At 37.7% G+C, this 12,023-nt stretch overlaps 1 protein-coding gene across 11 annotated transcripts in view; it reads left to right on the forward strand.

Moving 5' to 3' along the window:
* Positions 1-12,023, forward strand: part of R3hdm1 (R3H domain containing 1) — a 137,392-nt gene that overhangs the window by 109,692 nt on the left and 15,677 nt on the right. For all 11 annotated transcript variants that reach the window (XM_031381070.1, XM_031381081.1, XM_031381078.1 and 8 more), the window contains 2 exons: positions 2,699-2,853; positions 7,666-7,817. In XM_031381070.1, coding sequence (XP_031236930.1) covers positions 2,699-2,853; positions 7,666-7,817 — 307 coding nt within the window. The remainder of the gene's footprint in view (positions 1-2,698; positions 2,854-7,665; positions 7,818-12,023) is intronic.

The raw sequence follows: 12,023 nt of genomic DNA on the forward strand, positions 1-12,023 counted from the left end.
CTCACACACTGTTTCCTCACTGGGAATCTCTACTGCCTTTATCTTGGGCTTTTCAGTCCACACACTATATCTAACTACTGCAGGCTACTTTCTGTTCTTCAAACATAGTAATTTCCCCCTTATTCTAGACCTTTACTTTTTTGTTGCAATATTCTTTTTCTTTAAGGTAAAATCACAGACATTAATACCTCCATACATGTAAGAATTCTATTCTGTTTCACAAGACCATTAATTTCCCAGTCTTGTGACTTTATTGTCTCAGAATCTTCATTTTAGAAATGGTCTCATTCTCATTGTTCATGTCACCCCATTGGCAAGTACAATCCAAGCTTTCCTCTGTAAATGATGACTGTACTGGGTATTTTAGGTTTCCTATTACCATTATCTTCAAATGTTAATGGGGGTGGTGGTTGGTTGTATGTATGGCAATTAGTAAAATTGGAAGGAAATTTAGTGGTGCAAATTCTACAGTGTACTACCCAAGTAATTTTACATTAAACCACATAACCCAGTGTCTGTAGCTCTTCACTTGAAAACCTCTGTGTTAGGTTGTTTTCATAATAGAGTTTTAGGGAAGATGCCACCAAGTCAGGTGTCTAAAAGTTGACAAGTATATGTAAGGCTACTTATTTATTTGTGCTCTTGCTTTTAAAGAAACACATTTGTAGTGTAGACACAGACACACACCTTTTTTTTTCTTAAATAGACAGCCTTGATTTTTTTTTAAAGATTTATTTTATATATATATATATATGCATATACACACACATACACACACACACACACACACACACATTGTCACTGTCTTCAGACACCAGAAGAGGGCATCAGATCTCATTACAGGTGGCTGTAAGCCACCATGTGGTTGCTGGGAATTGAACTCAGGACCTCTAGAAGAGCAGTCAGTGCTCTTAACCGCTGAGCCATCTCTCCAGCCCAAGCTTGATCTTTTTAAAGAAAATGTAAAAATAACATTCAGGCTAGGAATTTAGTTCAGTGCTTATAGGATGCTTAGCATGTGAGAGGTTATGTGTTTGATTTTCCGGCATTACTCAAAAATAAATACATAACATGCAGAACACTTGCTATTTATTGGGGAAGAATGACTAATTAGTTTAAAATACTTACAAAGTTCAATTATATTACAGTGAATTCTGCCAGGTGGGGCATGTGTGCATTCGTGTGTTGCGTGCGGGTGGTGGGTATGTATAGGGGTGGTTGTATTGTAAGATGACATCTCACACACAATATCTCATAGTCGTTTCCCTCTTTTGGCCCTTTCCTTAATTTTTTTAAGGATGAAAATGTGTCTTTGTATTTATGTTGATAGTACTTGTAATTAAGTGTATGAATTTGAAATGTTTGTCATTTGATCAACTAAAGATAGGATTGAATGTTGTTAGACAGAAATGTTTCTTTTGCTCTCTTTTGTCCATGTCCAATGCCTGAGGCCTTGCTATAGTTTCTATCACCTTAGAATTAAAGGAGGATAAAATTAAGATTTATTATCAAGATATATGGTGCAATCAGGAACATATCCTCATCAGCCTTTATCTGCTGGCATTTGAACTAGAACCACTGATGTCCTTTGTAAAAACTTTTCACTGCACTAAAGCTAAATGTTAACTTGTTTTTAATCAGTTTTTCTTTAACTTTTTAATTTATTATTATATCTAAGTACGCTGTAGCTATCTTAGACACTGCAGAAGAGGGCGTCCAATATCATTATGGATGGTTGTGAGCCACCATGTGGTTGCTGGGATTTGAACTCAGGACCTTCGGAAGAGCAGTCAGTGCTCTTAACCCCTGAGCCATCTCTCCAGACCCAGTTTTACTTTTTTTTTAATGAACGAATTTTTAGTAATGTTTAGAAATCTTTATTGCACTAATTGGTGCAATAAAAGTATATTCTTAGTGGTGGGTATCAAAATACAATTGATATTCCAAGCTTACTTACCATCATAGATTCTTATAAGTAAAAAGTTTCCTTCATAAAAATAAACCTACATTCTTACTACTTAAGGAAGCAATCAGATTTAATCTCCTCAATGGTCTGTTTCTCTGACAGATCAATTTAATGATACAGTGAGACTTTAAAAAGGACAACTATGTTTCTGACACATTCCTAAACTGATTCATATCTTGATGTGTTTTGTTGATTTTCATTTTCTTCTGTTCTTTTTGAAAAAAAACAAAAAACCACAAATCCATTGTAAAAACCCACTCCTTGCACGTGTATATTCTTTGTCCTCAGCAGGGCCACTGATTATGTGCAACTTACACAGGTTCACAGGTCTACATCCATGCCACATTTAATATTCTATTCTTACTAATGTGAAGTATTAGACAGGGTCCTAACAAATGATGTAGGGTGTACTAATCCCCAAAGACTAGTCGTCCTAAGCATTGTGATGCAAACTGCATTAGCGCTTGTTCTGTGTCAGCCAAGTCTGTGATGCAATGAGTTTCCTAACCCATAGAAGAAGTCTTTATACATATATTTTATTTTAATATATTAGGGGAGGGTTGAGAATTTTATTTCATGGTAAACATTGTTAATATTATTTTAGGCTTGGAGGTGTGCTGATTAAATAAAATTCTGAGATTTTTGGTCACACACAGCTTAATTAAAAATATAGAAATATACTATTATTTACAATAAACTCAAAACAAAATTTAACTCATTTTACCATTACAGGTTATCAAGTTATGCCCAACCAGCAGCAAAACTACCAAGGAATAGTTGGAGTTCAGTCACCGCAGAGTCAGAGCCTCATGGGAGGCCAGCCAAACAGCACTGGACCTCATCTCCAGGGAGTGGTCATCCCCTACCCCTCAGTGCCATCATATCAGGTATGTTTTCTCTCACCTGCTTTAGGGATAGATGGTACATTAACTGAATTGATAGCTATGGTATGGCCACACACCTAGCATTTGAGTAGCCGAGGCAGAAAGATGCTAGGTTAAAGCCAGTCTGAGCTCACACAGACAGCTCTATGACAGCCTGACTGCGTTGTGTTATTTCTGTTCTTTCGTGTCTTTGCTTTAAATGTTTAATTTTGATTTGAGTTTTTGAAACCGGGTCTTGGCCCGCTTAGCGTTGACTGTGCAGCCTGCTCTGGCTTCAAGGCCATGGTCCTCCACTTGCATTTGCCATCATACTCAGCTACTCCGTCCCTTCTATGTCCGAGAAATGCTTTTGTAAGAGGACATCACCCTACAAGTTTTGTTAACTATTTGAATATTTGAACAACATTGATACTGGCCTGTAAGTTTTGCCTGGTTCTGTGTTTCCAACTATTCAGCTATATAAGCAAGTGTTTTATTATATTGTTCGCTTTTCTAAAAACTCCTTCTTTGGGGGGAGAGAGGAATAATGATGAAATTAGATGTGAGGAATAAATGTTTGATATAAAATGTGTTTATCCTGACCATCAGTCCATATTTGTAGGATTTCTATCTAAGTGCCATTTCCCAAGACCGTTTACTTCAGCCTCCAAAATACTATGATTTATCATATATTTAAAGTGCCATGTTAGGCTAGTCATGGTGGTTCCTTTACTCTTAGTATTCAGGAAGCAGAGTCAAACAGATCTCTGTCAGTTCAAGCAAGGCCAGCCTGATCTACATAGTGACTTTGAGGACTGCCAGAGCTATATTGTGAAACGCTAACTCATACCAAAACCAAAGAAAGCCATGGAAGGCCAGCCATGGTGGCACACACATTTAAACCCAGCACTTGGATGGTAAGAATAAACACAAATATCTATGAATTGAAAGCCAACCTGGTCTACATAATGAGTTCCAAGTCAGCCAGGGCTAGTACAGTGAGACTTTGTCTCAAATAAATAAATAAAATACAAATGTCATAGAGTCTGATTCATAAATCTAGAAGGTTCATTGTTCCCCAAATAAATAGATATCTTTATTATGATGTGGCATAATTCTCAGGAATTTGCTTTTCCTTCTTTGTTTAGGGAGTGCCTAGTTGGCTTTCTGTTGCCGTGATAGACACCATGACCAAAAGCAGCTTGTGGAGAAGAGGGTTTATTTCATCTTACAGCTTAGGAGCCATTTATCAGAGAAGGAGCTCCATCAGGGTAGAAACTTAAAGTAGAAATCATGGAGGAATGCTGCTTTGTGGCTTGGTCCGAGGCTTGAATACCTATCTGTTTTACATAGACCAGGTCCACCTGCCCACAGTGTTTGGCTCCTCATACATCAGTTAACTATTGATAAAATTTTATACAGCCATGCCCACAAGCAAATATAATGGATGCAACTTGAGGTTCCCTCTTTCCCACATGCCAAGTTGACAGTAAAAACTAACCAGAATAGGAATTAATTTGTAAGTGGTTTTGATTTATTAGTTTCCTGGTTTTTCATAGCTGAGGAATGGGAAGTTTGGAAATAAGTTGAAAGGTCATTTTCATTCAAATAGAAAAAAAATTTAGACTTACTGTGAAGAGACTTACTGTACATTATAGATTCTGTGTAAACATAGGTAAGCATATTGGTGATCTTGTACAGACTAGTAACAAAAAGATCATGAGTGAAACAGTGAGCATGAGACCCCACTGGCTCACAGGCAGAGGTGGATATCTGTGAGTTCAAGGCCAGCCTGATCTACATACTTCAAGGATAGATGTGGTTACACAGAGAAATACTATTTTAAAATAGCCTTCAACTATTTTTTTAATAGTCCAGGCATAAATTAATTTTAAAGCTATTCAGGAGATTTGAAGATATAAGCAGTTATATATCCAATGTGGAATTGTCAAGGAACTATGATAAAGAAATCAGGAGGGTCTACCTTTGAAGCCTGTTGATAATACCCAGGAGTTACAAAAAGGAGACATATGAAGATATGTCTCCTGTCTTGTCTTCTCCCCGCTGTCCTCTGTGCCTTGTACAGTACCGTCCACTCTGGTCTTCTTATCTAATCAGGGGCACCAAGCCGCTTGCTGGTGCTGAAGATGCTGGTAAAAGAAATTTGCCCTTGGGTTTTAAAACCTCAAAGGTTATTAAGAGAAATGTCATTTTAAAAAAGTATAGCTTTGTTAGTGTATTTAGTTATTGTTGTTGTTATTGCCTTTTTTTATTGGTTCTTTTAAGACAAAGTTTCTCTGTGTAGCCCTTACATTCCTGGAACTCACTCTGTAAACCAGGCTGGCCTCCATCTTATAGAGATCTGCCTGCCTCTGCCTCCTAAGTGCTGTGATAAAGGTGAGAGTGCCACCACCACCCAGTCAGTTTAGTAATTTTTAAATAGAGCTGGATATTTGAAATAGTTGTTTTTTAAAAGGACATGCTGTTTTTGAAGTTGTGGGTACTGAAGCATTATGCTTGCACTGCTACATGCATCTCATGGTATATCAAGCCGTCCTCACACTGGGGAAGTGTTCTCCACCTGTGACTAGGAGCTTCCTTTGTCATGTTTTTACTGTTTTAGGTAGATAGGTTGAATAGTGATAAACTGTCATCTGAAAAACATTCTTGTTTGTTTTTTTTGTTTTGTTTTGTTTTTCGAGACAGGGTTTCTCTGTGTATCCTCGGCTGTCCTGGAACTCACTGTGTAGACCAGGGAAAAACATTCTTAACAGTGTGTTCCGAAGCAACACACTCTTCTAGAATTCAGATTTTGTTGTTTATTTTGTTTCTGGCTATCCTAAAGCTCACTATATAGACCGGGCTGACCTTGAACTCACAGAGATCTGCCTGCCTCTGCCTCCCAAATGCCGAGATTAAAGGAATTTACCACCATTCCTGGCTGATTTTTTTTTTCTTGTTAAAAATATTTTTGAATGCTAGAGAAATGGCTTAGTATATATTGCTTCCTTTGCAGTTATCAGGACCTAAGGTCCATCTTCACCCACAAAATGAGCAGTACACTGATTTCAGTACTGGGGTGATGTAAACAAGGGAGTGAGTCCCTGGGCTTGCTGGTGCCACCAGCCTAGTGCAACTGTCGAACTCCGGCTCAGCCCAGTGTCAGCCTCTGGACTCAGTGTATCCGTACGTACGTCTACACACAAGTGTGTATAGACACAGAAACCTACTTAAATTGTTTTGGTTGGCCAGATAAAGCTATGTCATTTTTTCACTATAACTTATATAATTGGAAAGAATCTCAGAAAAGTATATACCTTCTCAGTAAACAAAAAGACTGAAATGTGTTATATTTTACAAAGATGGATAAATCAGTTTGTTTTTAATTTGGAATAAATGCACCAAAGGGAAAGTAATAAAGAGTTTACTCTGGATTTTGAGATGACTGGTTGCAGGTTGCATTTCAGAAATAAGTTACACAAATAAAAATTAAAGGTTAATTAACAGAAAACAGAAACAGAAAAATTCCCGAGGATTTATGAAAGTACTTTGTTGGGTTGTTGGGATGTTTTAATGAGATAAATATGCAAAGCATTTGGAGCCTGGCAGTAAGTGCTCAGTAGTGTTATCATTGCCTGTGACCATCACTTGTGACAGCATTACCATCATAAGTTATATGTTAGGTATAGTTATTAAAAACACAATAGCCCACTGTAATTTCATGATGCATTTATAAATCAGGAAACTTCACTGTATCTTATGGTTTCTGATTTAGAAACCAAAGAACTAAAGTAGATAAGAGAGTTAAGATCTACCAAGACCATCCAGTTTCTCATGGAGAATTGAAAGTTCACTTTTATATGCTTGCTGAGCTAAATCCTTTAGATGTTTTATCTGATATCAGATCAGTATGTCTTTGCCTATGCTGGAGACACATTTCCAGCTTTTCTGATGTGGAACTGAGGTACCTCAGAGCAGTTAAGTGAGGAGATGGTACCTCTTCTGGACAACTGAAGCTCCACAGCTCTTGCTATGACCTAAGCCCTTGTCAGCTTTGCCTGAGGTAAAGTAGATGGCTCTGCCTTGTCACAAATCATCATTTTGCTGAGGCTTCTTTTTTAAAATAACTTTTTTGGGACTGGAGAGATGGCTCCATGGTTAAGAGCACTGACTGCTCTTCCAGAGGTCCTGAGTTCAATTCCCAGCAACCATATGGTGGCTCACAACCATCTGTAATGGGATCCAATGCCCTCTTCTAGTGTGTCTGAAGACAGCTATAGTGTAATCACATAAATAAAATAAACAAATCTTTTTAAAAGAATTTTTTTAAAGGCTAAAGCATATCTTTCAAAATTGAATACACTTAACCTATTTTATGATTCATAAGAGTCAGTCAAGGGCTGGTGAGATGGCTCAGCGGGTAAGAACACTGACTGCTCTTCCAAAGGTCCTGAGTTCGGATCCCAGCAACCACATGGTGGCTCACAACCATCCATGATGAGATCTGACACTCTCTTCTAGTGCATCTGAAGGCTACAGTGAGTTAGGCTAGAGCGAGCAGAGGTCCTGAGTTCAATTCCCAGCAGCCACTTGATGGCTCACGGCCATCTGTACGGCTACAGTGTACTCATGCACATTAAGTAAATAAGTAAATAAATAAATAAATAAGAGTCAGTCAAAACTAATAGCTGCCACCAAGGGCACGTAGACCATTGTGGTGTTGCTGTGGTGAGTTTGTTTTAACTAGTAATGCTTTACACATTTATAGGATCTTAACATGAAAATCTGCAAGGCTTAGAACGTTTTTTTCTATTTAAATTGTCTTTCAAATTTTAGGTTTCACTGCCTCAAGGTTCTCAAGGAATTGCCCATCAGACTTACCAACAGCCTGTTGTGTTCCCTAATCAGTCTAATCAAGGATCTCTGCCCACAACAGGAATGCCAGTCTACTACAGTGTCATTCCACCTGGCCAACAAAGTAATTTAAGGTGAGCATGACTACAAAGCTTACTCCTGGCTTCCCACTGTTCGCCAGGCATATGGTGTGCTACTCCATTGAAAGTTGACCAAAGGGCTACGTTTAACAGAATTACTAAAAATCATTTTGTCTTATAAAAAGAAAAGGTATGATGCTGTCTATTTAATAATTGTTGTAAATTTATTTATTTTTATTTTATGTCTGTGTTTTTCTGCATGTATATACGTATTCCACATGTATTCGGTACCCATGCTGGTCAGAAGAGGCCATTGGATCCCCTGGAACTGAAGTTACAGGTGGCAGTGACCCTCCATATGGGTGCTGGGAACTTGATGTGGATGCTCTGCAAGAACAACCATAATCTTACCTGCTGAGCCATGCTCAAGCCCCTTTTTTATTGATTTTTAAATATTTGCATAAGCTAATCATCCCAGCCCCTGTAAAGTAAAGCTGTTACACAATGAAAATGGAGATTTATGTGAATTTAAAATCTTTGAAAATACAATCTGGGAAAGATGGCTTAACAGTTAAGAGCACTTGGTGGCTCACAGTAGTCTATACCTCCAACTTCTTGAGACCTGGTGCCTCTGGCCCCACAGGCAATTGCATTCATGTGTATTTACCCATGTGCAAAGACCCACACACTGGAACTCACTATCACACGCCTCAAAATCAGAGCTCCATCTATCTGCCTTTGTCTCCCAAGTGCTGTGATTAAAATCCTGGCCTGGCATATTATTTCCTAGTGTTCTTTCTGTTACAATGCTGGGGTTACTCTCACTGAGCTTCTCTCACTTTTGGGGACCTTCCTGAACCTTTCCTGACTGGCCAATGCTAATTTGCTTGTCCTTAGAAGTATCATTCAAAGCACTTGTTTTAAGGGATTTCTCTACTATTTTACCCTTTATTTTTCTATTCATGACTTGACATTCAAAAGCACAAAATATATCTCCTTTGATCTGTAATCTCAGAGGGCAGCCTAATATACATAGAAACCTTTATTTTAGAACTCTTTGAAAATGCCTTGTATCACAAAATCTTTATGAAATAAGGATAAAGAAAGCCAACTTTAAGCCTTTTCCTGTAAGTGCCCTTGTAACCCCTATATTTGTCCTAGTGACATCCCAAATGTGCCCTTCTAATCCCAGATGTGCCCTAGTATCTCTGAACTATGCCTCGGTTACCCCCATGTGTGTCCTAGTAACTCCCAAGTGTGCCCTTTGGCCCTACCTACTCCTTATACTTTCCTTGAACTTTATTTATTGCTCCTAAGCTTCTAGTTTTGTTTTGTTTTCTATTTGTTTTTTCTTCAAGCATCCTTAATACAGTTGTTAGTAATTTGTATTGTTTGACGTAGTATTACTTTTGCTGCTATTAAAAAGTAAGCTTCAAACATTTAGCCTAAATTAAGTAAAAAATAGTAAGGCATAATAAATCCTCAGATATGCCAGATGAATATAGTCTGGAGATCTGTACAGCACTGTTAGAGTTCAGGCTGGAGAGAGGGCTCAGTTACTCTTGTGGAGGAACTGGGTTGAGTTCGCATCACCCATACCATGGTTCACACCCTTTTGAAACCATAGTTCCAGGCAATCCGAAGCCCTTTCCTCACTTCCCCAGGCACCAGACACACATACAATGCATATACATACATTTACATACATACAACAATAAATGCACACACAAAGAAAAAAAATTAAATCTTTAAAAAAAAAAACTTTTAAGGTTAGGAATAAAACTCAGTAGCAAATGATGTGGTAAGACTTTGCAGTACCCTGGGTTTGATTACTGCAAATAGAAAAGTGTGTAGACACACCCTTTTATCTAGATACTCTGGAGACAAGAGGCAGAGTCTGGCAGATTTCTCTTAATTCCAGACCAGCCAGGGCTGCATATTGAGATGGAAAAGATGCCAGACATGGTGGCTCATGTCTTTGATCCCAGCACTGGGGAAGCAGAGTCATGTAGAGCTCTGAATAATAGGACAGCCTAGTCAATATAGTTCCAGGCCATCCTGGGCTACAGAGTTGAGATCTTGTCTTAAATATAAATGAATGAATTAATGAATGAGGAAATAAGTAAATGAGTAAATAATCGGCTACACAATAAATAATAAAAAGGAAAACTAAGTTAAGTGTTATGGTGAGTTCATGTTAAATGTTTTTTGCCGTAAGTATTTTTTTATGAGCAAACTAGTGTACTCTTACCTAGAATGGCAACCATAGTATGGTTTTTGTAGCAATAACAGAATAAGTAACAAGCGATTATAATTCATTAAATAAATAAAATAAAAAATATTCTTACTGCTAAACTGTCTTCTCAGAACATCTCATTTCTTCTTTACTAGATAGAACTTTGTTTGTTTGTTTACATGGGGGAATGTGCATAATGTGGGCACATACGTGTCAAGATCAAGAGACCTCACAGTGAGCATGTAAGCAAGATCAGGTGATGGACTCTCCTTGTAGGCCAAGGAGACCTGAAAAACTCTCCAGACAGTTGCTTAAGTTATATTATTTCTATAGGTCACTCATACTCATGTAGTATCACTCATACTCATGTAATAGTTCTGGGCATAACTAACAACAGCAAAGTGCCTGTGTGTGTGTGTGTGCGTGCATGTGTGTGTATGTGTGTGTGTGTATGCGCGCATGTGTGTGTGCATGTGTGTGTGTGTATGCGTGCACGTGTGCATGTGTGCACATGCGCATGTGTGCACATGCGCACATATAAGGGAAAGGGAGAGAGAAAGAATAAAATATTTTTATCCCATGAGCCATTTTTTCAGCCCCTCAAAGCACTTTAACGCTCCCTTTAATTCTTTCTCTTTCCATTTAATTGAACTATTGGCTTACTACCACTTAAGCAGCAAAGGTAACTGTTGTTATTAAAGAGTCATCAGCCTGAATTTCATATAAATCTATGTGTATGTTGCCAAGAGTTAAACACAAGAATTAAATCAAAAAATTCTGCATGCTATTATCATTGGGCATTTTTAAAACATGTAAATATAAACAAATACGTGCAGAATCCTCATGTATTCACACTTAACAATTACAGTAACTATTGTATTTTCATCTAAACCTCTGCTTCTGCCTCCTCATTTAGAGTTTTATTGGTTTTTTAGACTTATTTATTATTTTATGGGAATGGGTATTTGCCTGAATGTATGTGCAAGCACCATTTGCATGCCTATTATCCTTGGAGGTCAAAAGAGGGCATTGGATCCCCAGGGACTGGAGTGTTAGACAGTTGTGAGCCACCACGCTAGGAATCAAACATGTGTTCTTAAGATCAGTAAGTGCTTTGTGCCACTGAACCAGCTCTCCAAATTATCCTCCTGTAGATACCAGCTATCATTTTATTCATGAATATTTCAATATATGTATCCCTAAAGAATTTTTTAAATGCATATACCCATTATGCCATTCATACATATTGTTGTTTGTAATTCCTTAAGTAAGATGAGTGTATCCTATAAATACTTTGTAAGTTCTGACTATGTCCTAAGAATTGCCTGTCGCTAGATTTGACTGATCATATCTATTGTGTTTTCTGACGTCTTTGTAGTTTCTACTTCATTGGTAGTTATGTTCAAACTAGTGTTTTTAATGCAATTATATAAGACAGTTCCAAGAAATGGTCGAAGTTATTAAGTAATACATACTTAAAGTTCTCAATAGGAAGATGACTAAATTGAGACTGATATCAGGCTAATATAAATTAAGATCCCTGACTATGTATGAGCTCGTTAGTTTATAACTTTGCACCATTAGCCTGAAAGGACTTGCTAAAGGAGAAAACTTTGAAGATTCAGTAAAGCTGTATAGTCTGACTATAAATGCCACTTAGAGTATCTCAACAGCTTGGGGTTGGTTGTTGTTTTAATTGTTTATTCATTCATTTTTTTCTTTTACCTAATTACTTTCTACTTTGTTAGACTATGTCAGATTTGTCGTCTTTATTCTTACTACTTTTTTGGTGTTTTGGTTTGGTTTGGTTTTTAGTGGGGGATGGGTTGCTTTCTTCAAGACAGGGTTTCTCTGTGAAGCCCTGGTTATCCTGGAACTCACTCTGTAGACCAGGCTGGCCTTGATCTGCCTGCTGCTGCCTCCCAAGTTTTGGGGTTAAAGGCATATACCACCACTGTCTAGCTTATTACATTTTTCAAGAAATAACATTTTCTTCTGAGTCTAATTATTGTCAAATTTTCCAT

This window comes from Mastomys coucha, unplaced genomic scaffold (genome assembly GCF_008632895.1).
Source record: "Mastomys coucha isolate ucsf_1 unplaced genomic scaffold, UCSF_Mcou_1 pScaffold1, whole genome shotgun sequence".
In the NCBI taxonomy this organism is placed as follows: Eukaryota; Metazoa; Chordata; class Mammalia; order Rodentia; family Muridae; genus Mastomys; species Mastomys coucha.